This window comes from Salvelinus alpinus, chromosome 13 (assembly GCF_045679555.1).
Source record: "Salvelinus alpinus chromosome 13, SLU_Salpinus.1, whole genome shotgun sequence".
Classification (NCBI taxonomy): domain Eukaryota; kingdom Metazoa; phylum Chordata; class Actinopteri; order Salmoniformes; family Salmonidae; genus Salvelinus; species Salvelinus alpinus.
Genome location: NC_092098.1, coordinates 49,918,021 through 49,942,884, shown reverse-complemented (window position 1 = coordinate 49,942,884; position 24,864 = coordinate 49,918,021). Strand labels below are relative to the sequence as shown.

Sequence of the window (24,864 nt, the reverse complement as noted above, 5' to 3'; positions counted from 1 at the left end):
GTCTGCTAATAATTAGCTTCTTCATTTCACACTAAAGTGATTTGGGTTCTGAAAGACACTCATGGGGGGGGACTGACAACTGAGACCTTTACGACACCTACCATGAGAACCTACTAAATCTACCCAAACAAAATGAAAACCCACACCAAACTTAAAGACAGGAAGTAAATGAAAACCCACACCAAACTTAAAGACAGGACGTAAATGAAAACCCACACCAAACTTAAAGACAGGAAGTAAATGAAACCCACACCAAACTTAAAGACAGGAAGTAAATCAGAAAGTGGAGGAAAACTAAAAACAGGGGAGTGTGCTCACAACAGGGGAGTGTGCTCACAACAGGGGAGTGTGCTCACAACAGGGGAGTGTGCTCACAACAGGCGAGTGTGCTCACAACAGGGGCGTGTGCTCACAACAGGGGAGTGTGCTCACAACAGGGGAGTGTGCTCACAACAGGGGAGTGTGCTCACAACAGGGGAGTGTGCTCACAACAGGGGAGTGTGCTCACAACAAACAGAAAAATAACTTCCATCTCACTACATGATCAATGTCAATGCGTCGAAAGCACAGAGACCCATCGGCATTAGGTATTAATATACAGGACGAAGTCCACGGACTGTTGCCATGTCGTGCTCTAGCATGAACTACACCTCAACCTAACGTCCACAGCTTTATTTTATTAGCCTGTGTGTTTATGCAACTTTCAAAAAGGATTCCACCAATCTGATAACCCCTCAGTGACAGAAACTCTACCACAAAAGTGTATTTTGAACACTCAAAAGATCTGGGCACAGCAGAGCTTCAGAGGAAGTGATTAGAGCGACTACCATACTCATGGGAAACAGTCACTTCGGCTGACACAGAGAGATGACATCAGAGATGATCTTGTAATCTAAGATAGACTGTAGATTGTCTACACGATTAGAGCGTGCAAAACTGGACAACAAAATCACAAAATAATCTGTTGCAAAATCTGTTACAGGGAAGCCTTTCTTGTTGTCCAACATCTTTACCATTAGAGGGTTACTGGTACTCCGTGTGAGGATGTATAACAGAGCTCCCACTTGGAGCTCTCACTGTGGACACAGATGTACAGATCCAATCAAAAGAGTTTGGAGCCAAGTCTGAATGCCTGGAAATATAATTAAATCCTGTGCCTTCCTCCTCCTCATGTTACATTACATTTGAGTCATTTAGCAGACGCTCTTCTCCAGAGCGACATCCAGTTGTGATGTCACACATTATTTTGTTTTGATGTCATACATTTTTGTTGTTTTTTCCCCTCATCCATCTCTCCTTGTTTTTATCCAGGACCAAACCTCCATCTCTCTCATCTCTCTCCTTTTCTCTCTCTCACCACCCTCTCCCCCCCCTTATCTCTCGCTCTGTCCCCCTCCTCTCTCCCCCCTATCTCTCCGCCCCTTCTCTCTCTCAGCACCTCTGCCTCCATCTCTCTCTCTCCAGATGAGACCAGTCTGTCTCTGATTTGAACCATGCAATCTGTCCGTGCATTTACAGTACAGGCCATCTCACCGTCAGCATGAGCACTAAGACGGGGAACGGAGAACCCTTTCCCACTGATGTGATCGCTTTGCATCGACACCATTAAGGTGAATCACAAACATGCACACGCAGTTATGCGCGCAACACACGCACACACACACACACCCAGGGGATAACTAAGACAGTGTGCAGGTAGATAAAGGCCTTGAGTTGGGCCATTATCATTTCAAGCTACTAAAACGTTCCACTTCACAAAGAGCTGAAAATGGTTGATGGATCATAATTGTCTCCTTTTATAAGTAGAAAGAGGGCTAACACACACACACACACACACACACACACACACACACACACACACACACACACACACACACACACACACACACACACACACACACACACACACACACACACACACACACACACACACACACACACACACACACACACACGCTGGTCACTTACATAGTGATTGTCATCATTGTCATTGTAGACCAGTTTGACTACCCCGTAGGAGCCCTGCAAAGTCACAGGAGAGGAGAGAGACATGTCAATAATGCAGCATATTTAGTCCATCTCTCTATGTTATTATAGTGTTTCTCTCTATGTTATTATAGTGTTTCTCTCTATGTTATTATAGTGTGTCTCTCTATGTTATTATAGTGTTTCTCTCTATGTTATTATAGTGTTTCTCTCTATGTTATTATAGTGTTTCTCTCTATGTTATTATAGTGTTTCTCTCTATGTTATTATAGTGTTTCTCTCTATGTTATTATAGTGTATCTCTGTTGGGTTTATCTAGTCTTAGTAGGTGTGGAATGAATCATCTGTGGAACGGAACACCTCTTATAAATTCCCCCCAGTCCCAGCCGGTTCTGGTGCTCTGAAGCATTCAGTAGTCAGAGGAAACAGGACGAGATGCTTCATGGACACGCTCTACCGTATGATTCAAGTTCACATCAAAGCAACGTGACTCGTCCAGAGGCTTTCATAAAGATAGGAGACAGACAGAACAAATAGCCTGAGGGATCATTCTTAAGAGAAACCACTTGTTGGATTAGGAGGCGGCTAATCTCTCGTGGGCAGACAGACGCACAAAACATATAATTTGGACAAATCACGATTTCACATATTTTCACATTTCAGAAGGGGAGGGAACATTGGACCCATAGACTTGCCTGTAACTTGCAAAGAGCTTCCACCTTGCTTCAGCGCCTCTCTTTCTAGTATATTTTCTAACACATCTCCCCTCCAAGACTAAGAGGTAAGCAGCTAGAGGATACTATGGACGGACTGGATCCCCAGTGGAAACCTCTATGACTCTTATATGAGCTATGGAGAGAACAGCTAAAAGATGACCGTCTTCTATTGATGGTCAGGCCCTTTAATGGAGATTGTTACATAAGCCTGTCCTGATTGAGCAGGCAGACCCAGACAGAGATAGACCCAGACAAAGACAGACCCAGACAGAAACAGAGAGACAGAAACAGACAGAGACAGACCCAGACAGAAACATAAACAGACAGACAGACCCAGACAGAGACATACCCAGACAGACAGACCCAGACAGAGACAGATCCAGACAGACAGACCCAGACAGAAACAGACCCAGACAGAGACAGATCCAGACAGACCCAGACAGAGACAGATCCAGACAGACAGACAGACAGACCCAGACAGAGACAGACCCAGACAGAGATAGATCCAGACAGAAAGACCCAGACAGGCAGACCCAGACAGAGACAGACCCAGACAGACAGACCCAGACAGAGGCAGATCCAGACAGAAAGACCCAGACAGACAGACCCAGACAGAGACAGACCCAGACAGACAGACCCAGACAGACAGATTCAGACAGACCCAGACAGACAGACCCAGACAGACAGACCCAGACAGACAGACCCAGACAGAGACAGACCCAGACAGAGACAGACCCAGACAGAGTAGGATCCAGACAGAGACAGACCCAGACAGAGTCAGACGCAGACCCAGACAGAGACAGACCCAGACAGACAGACTCAGACAGAGACAGACCCAGACAGAGTCAGACCCAGACAGAGACAGACCCAGACAGACAGATCCAGACAGACAGATCCAGACAGACCCAGACAGATCCAGACAGACAGAAACAGACAGACCCAGACAGACCGACCCAGACAGACAGATCCAGACCCAGACAGAGAAAGACCCAGACAGAGAAAGACCCAGACAGACCCAGACAGACAGAGACAGAGGCAGCGCACGGATAACACCAGCAGGATTGACATAAGGTAATTGAACACGGGGCTATTCCGCTCAGGGATAATATAGATTTTTGTCTTCGGTGTTAATCATAACAGACTGTATAATCAATGGGAGACAGTTCGATACAACGGGGACACAATGGTAAAGAAACATGCTATACCAATATCAGAAAGAGAATAATTAAATCCAGGGTGTTCTGCGTTAGGTCTAGGCTCACCTTGCCGATCTCACTCTTCAGCTTGTACTGGTTCAGCTGGACACAGTCCTGCAGCAGGAAGAAGACAAGAAAGGGATGACATTTGTAAACGACAACATGGAAACAACATGGAAAGAAAGAAATCCCCCCTGCAGAGAGAAATAGAACATTGGATGCTGTAACCTGCGCGTCAGCATTTATTTGGACAGTGTATACCATGTGTATCATGTACATATAACAAATACAAACTTGAAACTGTCATTGTATTATTGAAAACCTTTATTGACCCCAGAACTAGTATTGAAGGCGGATAAAATGCAACAGTAAATGTTTACTAGAGCACATAACAAAATGATGCTAATGACTTTAGCATAATGTACTTTGGATGGTGTCCATATTGATCATGTCCGTGTTACAAATATCTGGGCATCTGGATAGATGAAAAGCTGTCTTTTTAAAAGCATATTGATGAGTTAGTTAAGAAACTGAGAATAAAAAGAGGCTTCTCTATAGAAATACAGTCTCACTAAATAGCCGACGTTCCTACCGTTCCTAGACCGCGGCAACATCATCTATATGAACGCAGCTGCCACATCATTAAAGATGCTAGATACCCATAGTGCACTTCATTTTATCACAGGTGACAGGTTTAGGACATCACTGTATTCTCAACCAGAGAGTAGGCTGGCTCTCTTTAACCTCACGTAGGTCGATACATTGCTCTCTTTTCATTTATAAAGCTATTTTAGAAAAACTCCCGCTGTACCTAACAACATCAATAACCTTTACACGTACGAGTTACGTTATCCGGCCTCAAAGATGGCTAACTCTGGAAACTGCAAGCAGCACAAACAGATATAGTATTTGACAAAAGCAGAATCATTTAAAACCCTGATTAAATTTGGAAAACAATCACATATGTCGATCTAATTACGTGTGGGAATACTTGGGAACAGATTTCCTAAATTTGAATCACTTTCAGCTGATTTCCTGGTGATTTTACAAGTCTCCATTTTGGTTCTGTCCCTCACCTTGAAGTGGCCCTGCAGGGGAGAGAGGTTCTGTCCCTCAGATTAAAGTGGCCCTGCAGGGGAGAGAGGTTCTGTCCCTCAGATTAAAGTGGCCCTGCAGGGGAGAGAGGTTCTGTCCCTCAGATTAAAGTGGCCCTGCAGGGGACAGAGGTTCTGTCCCTCAGATTAAAGTGGCCCTGCAGGGGACAGAGGTCAATAGTTTCTTCCAACACCTTAGTGAGGGCAGAGAGACACACCTGTGTGCACTGTGGGAGGATGGAACCCACTTAAACAGACATTACTCCTTCATTACTGAGCATCGGGTGACGAGCCAATAAATAGAAGAGGGAAATGTATTGGTGCCAAAACGCTGCTCATGCTTTTTCTGAAAAGTGTGAAGGCGATGCTGTCACTGTGGTCGGAAAATGAGGAGAGAGATGGAGGGGGCAGAGTGAGAAAGATAGAGAGACAAGAGAGAGAGAGAGAAAGAGAGAGAGAGAGAGAGAGAGAAGAGAATAGAGAGAAAGGGAGTGCTAGAGAGATTCCTAATACCACTGAAACATCAAAACTATGAGACAAGGATGTGGGTGTGGGGTGCTGTTGTGGGTGTGGGGTGCTGTTGTGGGTGTGGGGTGCTGTTGTGGGTGTGGGATGCTGTTGTGGGTGTGGGATGCTGTTGTGGGTGTGGGGTGCTGTTGTGGGTGTGGGGTGCTGTTGTGGGTGTGGGGTGCTGTTGTGGGTGTGGGGTGCTGTTGTGGGTGTGGGATGCTGATGTGGGTGTGGGGTGCTGTTGTGGGTGTGGGGTGCTGTTGTGGGTGTGGGGGGCTGTTGTGGGTGTGGGATGCTGTTGTGGGTGTGGGGTGCTGTTGTGGGTGTGGGGTGCTGTTGTGGGTGTGGGATGCTGTTGTGGGTGTGGGGTGCTGTTGTGGGTGTGGGATGCTGTTGTGGGTGTGGCTGAGATCATCTGACTGTCATTGTTGTTAAAGCATCGCTGCATTGTTGGGTTTCAGGTGTTACTCTACGGATTACTGTGGTTAATCCTCGGCTTCAAAACAAGAGATTCTATAATTATGTTCATCCCTCTAAAAATAGGGAGAGAGGAAGGGAGAGAGAGAGAGAGAGAGAGAGAGAGAGAGAGAGAGAGAGAGAGAGAGAGAGAGAGAGAGAGAGAGAGAGAGAGAGAGAGAGAGAGAGAGAGAGAGAGAGAGAGAGAGAGAGAGAGAGAGAGAGAGAGAGAGACGTAGTGTGAGAGTAGTAGAGTAAAGTACTTAAGTAGAAATACTTTAAAGTACTACTTTTAGGTGTCTGTACTTTACTTTTGACAGGAAAATGGTCCAATTCACACACTTATCAAGGGAACATCACTGGTCATCCCTATTGCCTCTGATCTGGCAGACTCACTAAACATAAATGCTTAGTTTGTAAATTATGTCAGAGACAGAGTGTGAGAGAGACAGAAAGAGACAGAAAGACAGAGAGGTAGAGAGATTGACAGAGATGGAGTGTGAGAGAGACAAAGAGAGAGACAGAGAGGTAGAGAGATTGACAGAGATGGAGTGTGAGAGAGAGAAAGAGAGAGAAAGACAGAGAGGTAGAGAGATTGACAGAGATGGAGTGTGAGAGAGACAAAGAGAGAGACAGAGAGGTAGAGAGATTGACAGAGATGGAGCGTGAGAGAGACAGAAAGACAGAGAGGTATTGTAAAATATACTGTGTCTGTAAAATGTATATAGTACATAGAAGCCTAAGTGCTGTTGTCCATTAGTTTACTCTAATTAGAGGAGGGTGGTAGGGTTAGGGGAAAATAACAAAGGAAAATATCAATACTTTTAATAAGTATATACACTGTATATTTACAAAAAAATAGATATGGGGGATTGGAAATGATGCAGACAACGACATTGATAGAAGCCACAATCTGCAATATTGAAGCTGATCTAGCCCAGGAAAAGTCAATAAGAGGACAAACTCCTCTCTCTCTCACCATGCCGTTAAAGGTTATCCTGGTTCACTGTCACTCAGCACAGCTACAACCTTGGCGCGTTCCACATTTAACCCTATTATATAGGGACTAGGGTGCTATAGTAGTGCACTATATAGGGAATAGGGTGCTATAGTAGTGCACAATATAGGGAATAGGGTGCTATAGTAGTGCACTACATAGGGAATAGGGTGCTATAGTAGTGCACTATATAGGGAATAGGGTTCCCTTTGAGACACAGAGCCTCTGGTCTTTGAGAAGCTGACAGCCGGAGCCAGACAGAACCTTTAATAAATCCTCTTAAATGTAAAGTCCCATATTTGGGGACCCTATTTGATTTGTTATATTCAATTCAGTCTGGTATGAGAACGGTACTCCCCATCTGCAAAGACATGGTATCTTGGCTATTGAGCTGTGCCTTAAAATCTTCGGACTTACTACCATATATGGGCATACGAGTGTATAAGGGCATACCGATGACCTAATTTCAAGACGGCTGCTACCTACGTTACGGTTGGCGGTGTGAAGCATAAACAAGATAAACACGGAATACGTTGATTCACACCGAAAGCCGGGACTCCACAGATCATGAGGATATCTTATTTGTCTGGCTTTGACCTACCGTTACTGATCACCAGCCCCGAGAGTCAAAATGTTTATTTTATACAACGTTTTCACCAAACAGCAAACATCTTACAAGGTAAGCTTCAATTTGGTCTGTGTTTGAGCTATAGTTACACGTGGGGTATGACATTAATCCTTAGGTTGGTAGGAACACATCTAGCCTATTGCCAATGTTATCTAATGATGTATGACATAATGGCAACATCGAATGTCCACCGAGTGACTAAATCTTTGCGCATGAAAAATATGATGAAAACACACCACCACCACAATGTATGAGGGAGGTTGGTGTTGAGTTGTTGGTTTTTATAGTAAACAATCACTTTAAGGCACATGCAGTGGGCAAAAACAGTGCAATTACCACATTCTGACACTTTGGAGAGGTTGAAAAGTACACTTGAATGTACCCTGGATACCCCATAACACCACCACTATTTTCGAGTTTTATTTTTTATTTTTTTATCACCTTTATTTAACCAGGTAGGCCAGTTGAGAACAAGTTCTCATTTTAAACTGCGACCTGACCAAGATAAAGCAAAGCAGTGAGACAAAAAACCTCAACACAGAGTTACACATAAACAAACGTACAGTCAATAACAACACAACAGAAAAATCTATGTACAGTGTGTGCAAATGTAGAAGAGTAGGGAGGCAATAAATAGGCCATAGAGGTGAAATAATTACAATTTAGCATTAACACTGGAGTGATAGATGTGCAGATGATGATGTGTTTGTGAGTGAGGTTGATATGGAATAAATTGTGTTTAAGGATAAAAAATCGAAATCACATTTTATTGGTCACATACACGTGTTTAGCAGATGTTATTGCGGATGTAGCGAAAACACTGGAATTATCTAATTTACAGACATATGACACTTCAGAGAGGTTTAGGGACACTTGAAAACGTCCCGTGTCCACACCTGACACCACTTACTAAAACATTTGTCCATGTCTAGTTGTTAGGTCTATAAATACCATGTCTAGTTGTTAGGTCTATCAATACCATGTCTAGTTGTTAGGTCTATCAATACCATGTCTAGTTGTTAGGTCTATCAATACCATGTCTAGTTGTTAGGTCTATCAATACCATGTCTAGTTGTTAGGTCTATCAATACCATGTCTAGTTGTTAGGTCTATCAATACCATGTCTAGTTGTTAGGTCTATCAATACCATGTCTAGTTGTTAGGTCTATCAATACCATGTCTAGTTGTTAGGTCTATCAATACCATTTCTAGTTGTTAGGTCTATCAATACCATGTCTAGTTGTTAGGTCTATCAATACCATGTCTAGTTGTTAGGTCTATCAATACCATGTCTAGTTGTTAGGTCTATCAATACCATGTCTAGTTGTTAGGTCTATCAATACCATGTCTAGTTGTTAGGTCTATCAATACCATGTCTAGTTGTTAGGTCTATCAATACCATGTCTAGTTGTTAGGTCTATCAATACCATTTCTAGTTGTTAGGTCTATCAATACCATGTCTAGTTGTTAGGTCTATCAATACCATGTCTAGTTGTTAGGTCTATCAATACCATGTCTAGTTGTTAGGTCTATCAATACCATGTCTAGTTGTTAGGTCTATCAATACCATGTCTAGTTGTTAGGTCTATCAATACCATGTCTAGTTGTTAGGTCTATCAATACCATGTCTAGTTGTTAGGTCTATCAATACCATTTCTAGTTGTTAGGTATATCAATACCATTTCTAGTTGTTAGGTCTATCAATACCATTTCTAGTTGTTAGGTCTATCAATACCATTTCTAGTTGTTAGGTCTATCAATACCATTTCTAGTTGTTAGGTCTATCAATACCATTTTTAGTTGTTAGGTCTATCAATACCATGTCTAGTTGTTAGGTCTATCAATACCATTTCTAGTTGTTAGGTCTATCAATACCATTTTTTCTGATATCATTCACATGTTGTGGAAGCTATCTGATGTGTTTCCAACTATGGGCATCAGTAATTCCCTTATAGGTTGTCAATGAAAGATGACTTTCAAAATAAATTAACAAAAAAAACTGTTATTTTGTGTGTGTTTGATCTTGTGTATTCTGAACTATGTAACTCCTATCTATCTTCTGATAATTTCCTCACCATCTCCCAGATGCCTTCACTCCAAATATACCAAGTTTTTGCATGTCAGAATCATGTAATTACACATGAATATCGGTTACTTTTGGGTATGTTAATTAGGTGGAAATCTACATTTGTGACCCGATTCAGGAAACTAGGCGTACATCGCAAGTCACGACTTCACAGGAGAGCTGCTTGAATGTAAAAAATATGTATATAAAAAAATGTTAATCAAATTTTTGGGCAGAAATGCCTTTTTGAATATGTGAACTTTCATGTGCCATAATAACAAACTTGTATGCCATCTGAAAATACGAATACAAAGGTTAAATTGCGAGTCTTGTTGGTTAAGCCCCATAAAAAGACGACAACCTCCCCACTAGCCACGATTGGCTGAGATAATGAATGGGCTGGACATGCCGAGAGATGAGTTCGGATTGGTCTGCCATATAGAAGACTTTTGACTATTTGAGCTGGACAGTCTGTGTTAGTAATCCTGTCGAACGCGTCTTTTTTTAAATGTAGCTGCATAAGTGTTGCTCTCCACTTTCTGGAGGCTCGAGTTTTGAAATCAGTGGAATTAGAGTATGATAGCTAAAGGGATGGGATTACGTCTTCAAACTAAGGGCATTTGTGGCATGGATCCGTGACAGGGAGTCGCGTCCACCATCCATGATGATGTATAAGATAGTCTAGCTAGCTACATTTTCAGACATTACATGTTTCTAATTTTGACAGAAAGTTGTTTCATTTCAAGCTAAAGTGTTCCTAGCTAACGTTAGGTGGCTGGCTCGTTAGCTAACGTGTGAAGTGATGTGTGTGATCTTACATGTTGTTTACCTAGCTAGGTTAATTGTTTAGCTCGCTAGCTAGGTACATGTCTTGAGCTAAAGTGTACAACACCCGTTGAATATGGCCGGTGTCAGTAAACGTCAGCAAAAAAAAAAATGAAATTGTTGCCAGCGCTGGTTAGGCTGTTTTCATGTTCTCCGGAGGTAAACAAATCTTCGGCCAGAGCGTCAAGTGTGCGCTCTGAATACAAGGAGATGGATGGGGCTAAAGCTTAAGAGGGTGTGGACGATGCTGAATGGGTGTAGACAAAGAAGAGCTCTCTCACCGAAACACTAAAATGCCCTTTTCACAAAAGTGAGTTAACAACAAGCGTATCAACTTTCAAAGCAGAATTACTTTCCCATTTTCCCTCAAAAATACAGTGTATGATATATCATTTTGTAGCTCTGAGTCTCTACTTTTTACCAATGTAAAAAAAAGAATCTTCACATTTTGCTACATAAGACAAAATCCAGGTGTTGTGTCACATTTCACCATTACATTTAAGAGGTATATCTCTCAGTCTCGGACTGCTTCCCAAATGGCACCCTATTCCCTATAAAGTGCACTACTTTAGACCAGTGTCCAAGTGGAATAGGGTGCCATTTCATACACGCTCTTGGAGATGGGCTACTTCCTGGTGTTCCCTCAGATGAGACCAGATGGTTATGCAGCTAGAGGCAACATATTGTGGCAACGAAGGGGGTCGAGTGATAAATGGCAGATACAGTGGGGAGAACAAGTATTTGATACACTGACAATTTTGCAGGTTTTCCTACTTACAAAGCATGTAGAGGTCTGTAATTTGTATCATAGGTACACTTCAACTGTGAGAGAAGGAATCTAAAACAAAAATCCAGAAAATCACATTGTATGATTTTTAAGTAATTAATTTGCATTTTATTGCATGACATAAGTATTTGATACATCAGAAAAGCAGAACTGAATATTTGGTACAGAAACCTTAGTTTGCAATTACAGAGATCATACGTTTCCTGTAGTTCTTGACCAGGTTTGCACACACTGCAGCAGGGATTTTGGCCCACTCCTCCATACAGACCTTCTCCAGATCCTTCAGGTTTCGGGGCTGTCGCTGGGCAATACGGACTTTCGGCTCCCTCCAAAGATTTTCTATTGGGTTCAGGTCTGGAGACTGGCTAGGCCACTCCAGGACCTTGAGATGCTTCTTACGGAGCCACTCCTTAGTTGCCCTGGCTGTGTGTTTCGGGTCGTTGTCATGCTGGAAGACCCAGCCACGACCCATCTTCAATGCTCTTACTGAGGGAAGGAGGTTGTTGGTCAAGATCTCGCGATACATGGCCCCATCCATCCTCCCCTCAATACGGTGCAGTCGTCCTGTCCCCTTTGCAGAAAAGCATCCCCAAAGAATGATGTTTCCACCTCCATGCTTCACGGTTGGGATGGTGTTCTTGGGGTTGTACTCATCCTTCTATTCCTCCAAACACGGCGAGTGGAGTTTAGAGCAAAAAGCTCTATTTTTGTCTCATCAGACCACATGACCTTCTCCCATTCCTCCTCTGGATCATCCAGATGGTCATTGGCAAACTTCAGACGGGCCTGGACATGCGCTGGCTTGAGCAGGGGGACCTTGCGTGCGCTGCAGGATTTTAATCCATGACGGCGTAGTGTGTTACTAATGGTTTTCTTTGAGACTGTGGTCCCAGCTCTCTTCAGGTCATTGACCAGGTCCTGCCGTGTAGTTCTGGGCTGATCCCTCACATTCCTCATGATCATTGATGCCCCACGAGGTGAGATCTTGCATGGAGCCCCAGACCGAGGGTGATTGACCGTCATCTTGAACTTCTTCCATTTTCTAATAATTGTGCCAACAGTTGTTGCCTTCTCACCAAGCTGCTTGGCTATTGTCCTGTAGCCCATCCCAGCCTTGTACAGGTCTACAATTTATCCCTGATGTCCTTACACAGCTCTCTGGTCTTGGCCATTGTGGAGAGGTTGGAGTCTGTTTGATTGAGTGTGTGAACAGGTGTCTTTTATACAGGTAACGAGTTCAAACAGGTGCAGTTAATACAGGTAATGAGTGGAGAACAGGAGGGCTTCTTAAAGAAAAACTAACAGGTCTGTGAGAGCCGGAATTCTTACTGGTTGGTAGGTGATCAAATACTTATGTCATGCAATAAAATGCAAATTAATTACTTAAAAATCATACAATGTGATTTTCTGGATTTTTGTTTTAGATTCCGTCTCTCACAGTTGAAGTGTACCTATGATAAAAATGACAGACCTCTACATGCTTTGTAAGTAGGAAAACCTGCAAAATCGGCAGTGTATCAAATACTTGTTCTCCCCACTGTATGTGAGAGAACAGAACTAATAAACGGGCTCTGCCCGATCACTAAAATCAGAAATACAGATCACAAAATGGCCGACTGCCAAAACTACAATTCCCAGAAGCAAGGGGAACCCTCAGAAGGTGGAGCCGACCCAGAGATAAAGGGTCAAGACAAACCAGGAAGAGAGAGAGAGGGCTGGAAGGATCTATGAACCAAAGAGAAAGAGACAATATATATTGGTTTGATTTACGGTGTAGGAGCCTGACTGTTTTGGACTCACCTGTTGGCGTTTGGACCTGGACCTACCGAGAACCCGATTCGTGTACCGAACCCTGCTATCCTTGACCTTGCCTGCGGCCTGGGTGGACCAGGACGGAGAGACAAACACACAGGTACTGTCCTGTTCGAAAGAACTCTCACTCTGGCGTGATTTTGGTGACAGTTTCCCACTTAATTTGTGACAAACGTTCCTAACCTTCAAGAGGTTTGCCACAATATTCTATATGTACATTACACATTCATGTCAATCCCACAATGTCATGACTGTTCCCGAGCAGAGCACTGCCCTAGGTCATCTCAGAACATACACACATGTGCGGGGGCGCACACACACACACACACACACACACACACACACACACACACACACACACACACACACACACACACACACACACACACACACACACACACACACACACACACACACACACACACACACACACACACACACACACAGGGATTAGTATGTGGACCCATTAAATGCTGCTAAAACTTAAGCTCTCTGAGAGAGAAAGCTCCTGACTGGTCCAGTGGCACGACACACGCCAGCTCGGACGAGATTCACTTTCTTTCTAATACAGAAAAATCAAGTCTATTCTGCACTACAAATCACAGTTCACAATGATGGAGCATACAATCCCACCATTCACTGATCCCACTGCACACATACAGAGCTGTGACTCTCAAGCCAACAATGACTGCAAAAAGATGCAAACAGGATTTCTCTGGCTGTGGCTGCTGGTGTCTTCAACATTTTATGTTTAATTCTATTCATCTTTTATTTAAACCTGAAAACCTCTTGGTATTCAGTCAGACGTTCTACCACTGAACTATGCCTCCAAACCCCATTTATAAACCTGACTTAGCCCTCTCAATTCAACTCAAAACATAGGAGCAATAATCATGTTTTTTGCACTGAACTGAATTGCATTAAATTCCTATCCCTTTCCCTGTGAAGGCGCAGAGTCCGTTCACTCACCTCTGCATCTGAGATGGAGACCTGCTTGGACTCCACGGTGGGTCTGCGTGCCACACGGGGGGAGACGTGAGTCCCCCCTGATGGGTACGTCCCTCGTTCCTGTAGCGACAGCTTCCTCCCTGAGAGGTGTGCCCGCGAAGGAGGGCCCCTTTTAGCTCCGTCCTGCTGAGCCCCGTTCCTCACGCCATTGGCCGGTGAGACGTCTGTCTCGGTGGTCTTCATGGTGACTGCGGCCATCATGGCGGTGAGGTTACTGGGGTCAGGGGTCATTGAGTCAGGGTCAGAGTCGTCCCTTCTGCAGCCCGGGTCGGTACTCATAGCCATCACTGGAAGAAGGTATGGTGGGAACGCCGGAGTAAAAGGGGAGGAGGGAGGCGGGGTGGGCACAACAGCATCAACGTGGTCTGGGCCAGCCAGGAGGGGGGGGACTCGCACTGGAGCCTCACTGGAGCTGCAGCCAACAGAGTAGAGGGAGGGATCATTTCATACAGAAGAGAAAATGATTGAGATGATTGTACTATTATTGTTATTTAACCTTCATTTAACCTGTATTTATCCCATTGAGGAGACCAATGGAGACCTGGCCGAGAGGGCAGCTCAATAAAAATACAGATCAAACACATTATGATATCATATGATATGGACATTGTATCATGTTCCATGATTTACAGGTTACAGATAACAACCAGACCAATCTAATCCACACAAGAGCATGTACACATTGGCATTCCACCAAGTCAATGCTCTTTGAGAAGTGTAACTTGGTCCCCCAAAAAGTTTTGATTTTAGCTAATTGTAACATTCTGTCATAAAGAGCACATGTTTAACTTCATACAAATCTGTTTCCCATCTCAAGAGGTTAAATAATGATGGTGAAAATCCATCTGCCCCTCTCTCTTTCCATCTGCCCCTCTCTCTCTCCCTCTGCCTCTCTCTCTCCCCCTCTCTCCATCTGCCCCTCTCTCTCTCTCTCCCCCTCTCTCCATCTGCCTCTCTCTCTCTTCATCTGTGTCTGACTCTCTCCATTTGTCTCTCTCTCTCCATCTGCCCCTCTCTCTCTCCCTCTGCCTCTCTCTCTCCCCCTCTCTCCATCTGCCCCTCTCTCTCTCTCCCTCTCTCTCCCCCTCTCTCCATCTGCCTCTCTCTCTCTCTCTATCTGTCTCCAGCTCTCTCTCTCTGAGTGTCTGTGTGTGTGTGTTTACATGCCTGTCTTAACACCGATCTGATGAACAAGATCCACTGTTTCATGCAATTACACCGAGTGTCTGTGTGTGTGTTTGTCTGTTTGTGTGTGTCTCTGTGTGTTTGAACCTATGTGACAATAACAGCAGAGATTTGTTCATTGTAAGCTCTCTCCTTTTATTCCAAATGTAAATGAGGGAAACAGCTTGTCATAGTGAGCTGGTATCAGAGGGAGGTGGAGCAGCCAGCTGGTTGAGGAATTATTGTCTCTGCAGAAAAGACCACAGACAGAGGGTCAGATCTACTCCAAGATGAAGGACAGGAGGAAGGAAGGAGGGATGAAGGAGGGAGGGAGGGAGGAAGGACAGGAGGAAGGAAGGAGGGAGGGACGGAACACAGGAAACATGTCTCAAAGAACCTATCTTAATCAGGGAGTAAATAACACACACACAGACACACAGTAACACACACAAACACACACACACACACACACACACACACACACACACACAGTAACACACACACATTAAAAATATTTTTTTTTTTTGAAACTCGTTGATTTAGTAAATATTTTCTTAACTCTATTTTCCTATAACTGCATGGTTGGTTAACGGCTTGTCAGTAAGCATTTCACAGTAAGATCTACACCTGTTTGTAACGTCTTCTCCCAACTCACACTCTCAAACACATAGATCACCTGAGCGCAGCTCACTCTCCAGATCCCAATCACCTGAATTCTGATCACCTGTTCACACCTGTATGTCATTATCACACACTATTTAGTTCAGTTCTTTGCACCCCATCATTGTAAGATATTGTTTGTTTTGTGACACACTTCTAATCCTCCCGTGTATGATAGTTTTTGCCTGCCTCACTAACGACGCTTTTGGCCTATTCCCTGCCTGTACTTTTCCTGTTATCAACCTATTGCCTGATCTCCCAGATGACGTTACTACCCTTTTCCCTACCTGTACTGTTGCCTTTTTGGACCCCCTGTGTATGACCTTCTGCCTGCCCCTGGACCCAGCTACCTACCTCCTCCTGTGTATGACCTTCTGCCTGCCCCTGGACCTGCCTGCCCCTGGACCCACTCACCACTCATCATATTTTCCTGCATGATGGTGGCTGCATCATGTTATGGGTATGCTTGTTATCGGAAACTGAATGGAGCTAAGAACAGGCAAAATCCTAGAGGAAAACCTGATTCAGTCTGCTTTCAAAGATACTGGGAGACAAATTCACCTTTCAGCATGACAATAACCTAAAACACAAAGACAAATATACCCTGGGGTTGCTTACGTACCAAGATGACATTACATGTTCCTGAATGGCCTAGTTACAGTTTTGACTTAAATCAGCTTGAAAATATATGGCAAGACTTAAATGGCTGTATAGCAATGATCAACAACTAATTTGACAGAGCTTGAAGAATTTTGAAAAGAATAAATGGGCAAATGATGCACAATCCAGGTGTGGAAAGCTCTTAGAGACTTACCTAGAAAGAATTGCAGCTGTAATCAGGGGGTTTAATATTGATCTATTTTTCATAATATTTTTTAAAATTGTAGAATTATTCTTCCACTTTGACATTAGTGTTGTGTGTGGGTCGTTGACAAAAAAGGAAAGTTACATCCGTTTGAATCCCTGTGACATAAAAAGGAAAGTTACATCCGTTTGAATCCCTGTGACATAAAAAGTGTAAAAAGCGATGGGTTGTGAACACTTTCTGTAGGAACTATACAAACAGTAAAACACACACACACACACACACACACACCGTAACACACACACACACACACACACCGTAACACACACGCACACACACACCGTAACACACACGCACACACACACACACACCGTAACACACACACACACACACACACACACACCGTAACACACACACACACACACCGTACCACACACACACACACACACACACACCGTAACACACACACACCGTAACACACACACACACACACACACACACACACACACACACACACACACACACACACACACACCGTAACACACACACACACACACACACACACACACACACACACACACACACACACACACACACACCGTAACACACACACACACACACACCGTAACACACACACACCCACACACACACACACACACCGTAACACACACACACCGTAACACACACACACCGTAACACACACACACACACCGTAACACACACACATACACCGTAACACACACACACACACCGTAACACACACACACACCGTAACACACACACACACACACACACCGTAACACACACACACCGTAACACACACACACCGTAACACACACACACACACCGTAACACACACACACACACCCACACCGTAACACACACACACACACCGTAACACACACACACACACCGTAACACACTGTAACACACCGTAACACACACACACCGTAACACACTGTAACACACACACACCGTAACACACTGTAACACACACACACCATAACACACACACACCGTAACACACTAGAGGTCGACCGTTTATGATTTTTCAACGCCGATACCGATTATTGGAGGACCCAAAAAAGCCGATACCGATTAATCTGACTTTTTTAAAAATGTATTTATTTGTAATAATGACAATTACAACAATACTGAATGAACACTTATTTTAACTTAATATAATACATCAATAAAATCTATTTAGCCTCAAAATAATAATGAAACATGTTCAATTTGGTTTAAATAATGCAAAAACAAAGTGTTGGAGAAGAAAGTAAAAGTACAATATGTGCCATGTAAGAAAGCTAACGTTTAAGTTCCTTGCTCAGAACATGAGAACATATGAAAGCTGGTGGTTCCTTTTAACATGAGTCTTCAATATTCCCAGGTAAGAAGTTTTAGGTTGTAGTTATTATAGGACTATTTCTCTCTATACCATTTGTATTCCATATACCTTTGACTATTGGATGTTCTTATAGGCACTCTAGTATTGCCAGTGTAACAGTATAGCTTCCATCCCTCTCCTCGCTCCTACCTGGGCTCGAACCAGGAACACAATGGCAGAGCAAGGGGAATAACTACTCCAAGTCTCAGAGCGAGTGACGTTTGAAACGCTATTAACGCGCTAGCTAGCCATTTCACATCGGTTACACCAGCCTAATCTCGGGAGTTGATAGGCTTGAAGCACAGCGAAGAGCTTCTGGCAAAACGCAAGAAAGTGCTGTTTGAATGAATGCTTACGAGCCTGCTGCTGCCTACCACCGCTCAGTCAGACTGCTCTATCAAATCATAGACTTAGTTATAACATAATAACACACAAATACGAGCCTTAGGTCATTAATATGGTCGAATCCGGAAACTATCATCTCGAAAACAAGACGTTTATTCTTTCAGTGAAATACGGAACCGTTCCGTATTTTATCTAACGGGTGGCATCCCTAAGTCTAAATATTTCTGTTACATTGCACAACCTTCAATGTTATGTCATAATAATTACGTAAAATTCTGGCAAATTAGGCGGCCCAAACTGTTGCATATACACTGACTCTGCGTGCAATGAACGCAAGAGAAGTGACACAATTTCACCTGGTTAATATTGCCTGCTAACCTGGATTTCTTTTAGCTAAATATGCAGGTTTAAAAATATATACTTCTGTGTATTGATTTTAAGAAAGGCATTGATGTTTATGGTTAGGTACACATTGGAGCAACGATACGCACCGCATCGATTATATGCAACGCAGGACACGCTAGATAAACTAGTAATATCATCAACCATGTGTAGTTAACTAGTGATTAAGATTGATTGATTGTTTTTTATAAGATAAGTTTAATGCTAGCTAGCAACTTACCTTGGCTTCTACTGCATTCGCGTAACAGGCAGGCTCCGCGTGGAGTGCAATGTAATCAGGTGGTTAGAGCGTTGGACTAGTTAACTGTAAGGTTGCAAGATTGAATCCCCGGAGCTGACAAGGTAAAAATCTGTCCTTCTGCCCCTGAACGAGGCAGTTAACCCACCGTTCCTAGGCCGTCATTGAAAATAAGAATGTGTTCTTAACTGACTTGCCTAGTTAAATAAAGATTAAATAAAGGTGTAAAAATACCGATTTCTGATTGTTATGAAATTTGAAATCGGCCCTAATTAATCGGCCATTCCGTTTAATAGGTCGACCTCTAACACACACACACCGTAACACACACACACACACCGTAACACACACACCGTAACACACACACACACACCGTAACATACACACACCGTAAAACACACACACCGTAACACACATATCGTAACACACACACACACCATAACATACACACACACACACCGTAACATACACACACACACACACACACCGTAACACACACACACTAACACACACACACACAGTAACATACACACACACCGTAAGACACACACATTAACACATTGTCATCTTCTGCTATTTCTGAGAACCCTCTCCTTTAGTCAGTGACTGGTATTCTAGATAACTGGGACTTTTAACTGGGGTAAAGTGGATTCAACTGGGACTTTTAACTGGGGTAAAGTGGATTCAACTGGGACTTAACTGGGGTCAAGTGGATTCAACTGGGACTTAACTGGGGTCAAGTGGATTCAACTGGGACTTAACTGGGGTCAAGTGGATTCAACTGGGACTTAACTGGGGTCAAGTGGATTCAACTGGGACTTAACTGGGGTCAAGTGGATTCAACTGGGACTTAACTGGGGTCAAGTGGATTCAACTGGGACTTAACTGGGGTCAAGTGGATTCAACTGGGACTTAACTGGGGTCAAGTGGATTCAACTGGGACTTAACTGGGGTCAAGTGGATTCAACTGGGGTCAAGTGGATTCAACTGGGACTTAACTGGGGTCAAGTGGATTCAACTGGGACTTAACTGGGGTCAAGTGGATTCAACTGGGACTTAAATGGGGTCAAGTGGATTCAACTGGGACTTAACTGGGGTCAAGTGGATTCATGCAGCAGTTTATTTCACCGGTGCAGTCTTGGCTCCATGTCAACTGGAGTCGATTCACAGTAACATCAAATGCTTGATTCTATCACGTCTCTGCCTCACCCCAACTCACAACACCCGTGGCTGTGTGTGTGTGTGTGTGTGTGTGTGTGTGTGTGTGTGTGTGTGTGTGTGTGTGTGTGTGTGTGTGTGTGTGTGTGTGTGTGTGTGTGTGGGTGTACGTGTCGACTCCACCATATCAGTTCACTCACAGTGGGTGGGCAATCCAAGTTCTGGAGGGCTGGCTGCTCGTTGCCCCTGACAACCATTAATGTGAAGGACCTTGACGCACCCACGAATTCACTAAAACTTACAGCGTGTAGCTTTCAGTGTTCCTTGGTCGGATGACTGTCTTTCTACTTCACAACAAACACTGCTGCCAAAACAGTAATTACACTTTGAAAGCCTTTTCATTGGTTGAAGCGTAGAGGCAGAGCGGAATGGAGAGAAAGAGAAGAGCCATTGACTCTTGACCCCATTGATAAACATGGAGAAGTCACTTCCTGGTATTAGGCTGATAATTAAAACAACCTAATAATTTCTCATGGAAGCGTTATAGAAGCGTTATAGAAGCGTTATAGAAAAAAAACACATTAATTGGACCGGCGCCGTGGCTGATTCTACAGGATTAGCAGTGAAAACGTGACCAGAGGTCAGGAAATCATGTAACAAAGTGGCTTTAGATTAGTCATAAAAACATTTTAGATGAATAGAATGGGAGTAAAACAGTTATTGTTGTTGCTGAGTAGTGAACCTGAAATTTACTACGATTGTGTTTATTTTCTACTTTGATGGCGAACTTTATGTACTGCTAATATTTACTTCCAGTCTTTCGCTCCGGTGCTGGTCCGCTTCTGCATGGAATTATTACGTTGTCTTATCCTTTGTTATCTTCAACCTAGTGTAACGGATGTGAAATGGCTAGCTAGTTAGCGGGTCCGCGCTAATAGCGTTTCAATCGGTTACGTCACTTGCTCTGAGACTTGAAGTAGGGTTTCCCCTTGCTCTGCAAGGGCCGCGGCCTTTGTGGAGCGATGGGTAACGATGCTTCGTGGGCGACCGTTGTTGATGTGTGCAGAGGGTCCCTGGTTCGCGCCCGGGTCGGGGGGAGGGGACGGTCTAAAGTTATACTGTTACACTAGGTCAAGCTGCCCCCAAACTAGAGGTCACGGGGTCGCCTGATATGAAAATGGGGTCACGGGAGAATTTCCAAAATCCTGAAGAAAAACATTTATACAAAAATATATATATTATAATATAGCACAGAGAGGGCAGGGACACAAATGTGACACTGTGGAGAATTCCTCAAGGAATAGGAGAGCGAGTGAACAAAAGTATGTGGACACCCCTTCAAATTAGTGGATTCTGATTTTTCAGCAGCACCCGTTGCTGACAGGTGTATAAAATCGCGCTCATCCATGTAATCTCCATAGACAAACATTGGCAGTAGAAAGGCCTAACTGAAGAGCGCAGTGACATTCAACGTGGCGCTGTCACAGGATGCCACCTTTCTAACAAGTCAGTTTGTCAAATGTGTGCCCTGCTAGAGCTGTCCCGGTCAACTGTAAGTGCTGTTATTGTGAAGTGGAAACGTTTAGGAGCAACAACGGCTCAGCCGCAAAGTGGTAGGCCACACAAGCTCACAGAACGGGACCGAGCGTAGCGTGTAAATATCGTCTGTCCTCGGTTGCAACACACAACCGAGTTCCAAATTCCCTCTGGAAGCAACATCAGCATAAGAACAGTTTGTCGGGAACTTCATGAAATGGGTTTCCATGGCCGAGCAGCTACACACAAGCCTAAGATCACCATGCCAATGGCAAGCGTCGGCTGGAGTGGTGTAAAGCTCGACGCCATTGGAGTGGAAGTGGAAACACGTTCTCTGGAGTAATGAATCGCACTTCACCATCTGGCAGTCCGATGGACAAATCTGGGTTTGGTGGATGAGGAATAATGGTCTTGGGCTGTTTTTTCATGGTTCGGGCCCCTTAGTTCCAGTGAAGGGAAATCTTAACGCTACAGCATATAATGACATTCGAGATGATTTTGTGCTTCCAACTTTGTGGCAACAGTTTGGGGAAGACCCTTTCAGGTTTCAGCTTAACAATGCCCCCATGCACCAATCGAGGTCCATACAGAAATGCTTTTTTGAGATCAATGTGGAAGAACTTGACTGGCCTGCACAGAGCCCTGACCTTAACCGCATCTAACACGTTTGGGATGAATTGGAACGCCGACTGGGAGCCAGGCCCAACATCAATATATATATATATATTCAACTCGAAAATTCAACCAGAGAGTGCCCTTAGATCATGGAAAAAGGCAGCCCTTGCATCATTCCCATGGTGAATGACTATATCCACTACGCTATGAAACCACACACTAGTGAATGACTAGGCCCGCAGCGGTCTAAGGCACTGCATCTCAGTGCACTACAGATCCTGGTTCGATCCCGGGCTGTATCACAACCGGCCGTGATTGGAAGTCCCATAGGGAGGCGCACAATTGGCCCAGCGTCGTCTGGGTTAGGGGAGGGTTTGGCCGGGTTAGGCCATCATTGTAAAATAAGAATTTGTTCTTAATTGACTTTCCAGGTTAAATTTAAAACATAAATAAAAATGAAACTATGAAACTAAACCCTATTGCAGAGACTTTGATTTTACAGGCTGCAATTGATATGGTGAAAACAATACGTGGCAGAGACACAGAAACTCACATACCTTTGTCAGATAACACGGTTAAACAAAGAATGTATGGTATTGCTAGCAATCTAGAGGAAACTGACTGAACCACTCAAACTCCCCAGCTTATGCTCTCCAAATGGACGTTAGCTGTGAAAGCCGAGATGCCCATGCATGGACTTTTGTTAGCTATACACGTCGGGGAAAATACGAAAACATTCTACAGTTGAGTGACCGAATCAGTGGATTCAGAGGAAATAATTCCTATTGGAGAGAGATTCTTTCAAAAGCGAACCATTTCCACTTCCCTCGGCTGTGCATGTTTCTAACAGAAAACAACATCAGTAAGTGTCCCACACGAGTGATGACCGCTCACCTCCAACGCTTGGAAGAGCACCTTGGGACCTACTTCCCTATACGTTTGACTGTGATCCTGGCTCAGTTGACATGCCGGTAAGTGAAGTCGAACAGCTGATCGAGCTGTCATGTGACGGAATGCATTCACGGGTCACTACGTAGGAGTTTTGGTTCCTAACTCAAAGGGAAGACACTGCCATCTCCCTCTGAGCATTAATATCACGTTCAAAACAACTGGGAACTGGGAACTCTCCAACTTCTGACTTCAGTGTGTTCAAGACAACTGGGAACTCTCCAACTTCTGACTTCTTCAGTGTGTTCAAGACAACTGGGAACTCTCCAACTTCTGACTTCAGTGTGTTCAAGACAACTGGGTACTCTCCAACTTCTGACTTCAGTGTGTTCAAGACAACTGGGTACTCTGGGGGGGGGGGAAACGCGTTCTGACTGGGAAAGAAACCCGTTTTGAACGGTCATCCAACTCGGAATTCCAACTCGGGAACTCTTTCTAGAGCTCCGACTTTCCGACCTGAAGATCAGTGATTTGACCCCGTATTTTCCAGAGTTCTCAGTTGTCTTGAAGGCACCAAAACCAAATTTCGATCCAGGTTGGATGTGACAGCAGAGATGAGGTGGACCACGCCACCTGACTTTGAGAAGCTCCGGCGAGACATGCATCAAGTCACACCCATCTCATTAGTGGCGGTGAGATAAGATGCAGTACATTATGTCAGACTAATTTGCAATTGACTGTCATAGCCCCACATTAAAAGTATGTGACGGTGAGTTGAGAAGACAATAAGAAATAATGTTAGAATTATTTTCAATTGACTGTCATAGCCCCACATTAAAAGTAAACATTGGCTGTTAATTACATACTATTTTTTCCACATGGGTGGGGGTCGAGAGAATTTTCAGATATCAAAATGGGGTCCTGGGCCAAAAAGGTTTGGGAACCTTTGGCCTAGATATTGTATTTGGGTCGTTCCACAAAATGAGTGCCTTTTGCACCCCTTTAAGTAGAAATGATATATCGATATTGTATTTTGAAAGCCTGTTACATTAAATCAAGTGCCTTTTTAATGTAGACTACAAGGAAAATTCTATAAATCTGATACCTTGTGCTCCTTGTACTACACTGTGTGTGTGTGTGTGTGTGTGTGTCCTTCACGAGGTTTAAGCATCAACAGGAGCCACAACACTTCTCCATGGTCCCCCATTTTGGCTTCTCCATTACCATACATACAATACAAGCTTACTGTTTTCATATCATATTGCAGAGGCAGAGCAGAGCAAAAATAAATACATTAATAAATAGATACATATAATGGATGGAAACTTTTGAGAGAGCCAAATGCTCTTTCAATCCGTCCCCATCTTTAGGTGGATATTAGGAGGAGGAGGAAGAGGAGGAGATGAAGAGAGTTCACACAGGGCCTGCTGATTGTTCCATGTTCTTAGAGACCCACTTCCAGCGTGGTCTACATTTGTCTTCGAAAATCAGTTTGTTGTGTTTCAGGCAGCAAACAAAGATTGTCAAGGCCAACGTGGAAATATCTAAAGGATTTCAGAGCACGACAGCGCCGAGTGGATGTTTCA

The 24,864-nt window shown here is 43.8% G+C and overlaps 1 protein-coding gene across 2 annotated transcripts in view; it reads right to left on the bottom strand.

Annotated features, from left to right (window-relative positions):
* The window catches only part of LOC139537862 (calcium/calmodulin-dependent protein kinase kinase 1-like), a 128,018-nt gene that overhangs the window by 67,398 nt on the left and 35,756 nt on the right, over window positions 1–24,864 (bottom strand). For both annotated transcript variants that reach the window (XM_071339714.1, XM_071339715.1), the window contains exons 3-5: window positions 14,042–14,492; window positions 3,965–4,012; window positions 1,969–2,022 (exon numbers count right to left, since the gene is read on the bottom strand). In XM_071339714.1, the coding sequence (XP_071195815.1) occupies window positions 1,969–2,022; window positions 3,965–4,012; window positions 14,042–14,365 (426 nt within the window). In that variant the 5' untranslated portion in view covers window positions 14,366–14,492. The remainder of the gene's footprint in view (window positions 1–1,968; window positions 2,023–3,964; window positions 4,013–14,041; window positions 14,493–24,864) is intronic.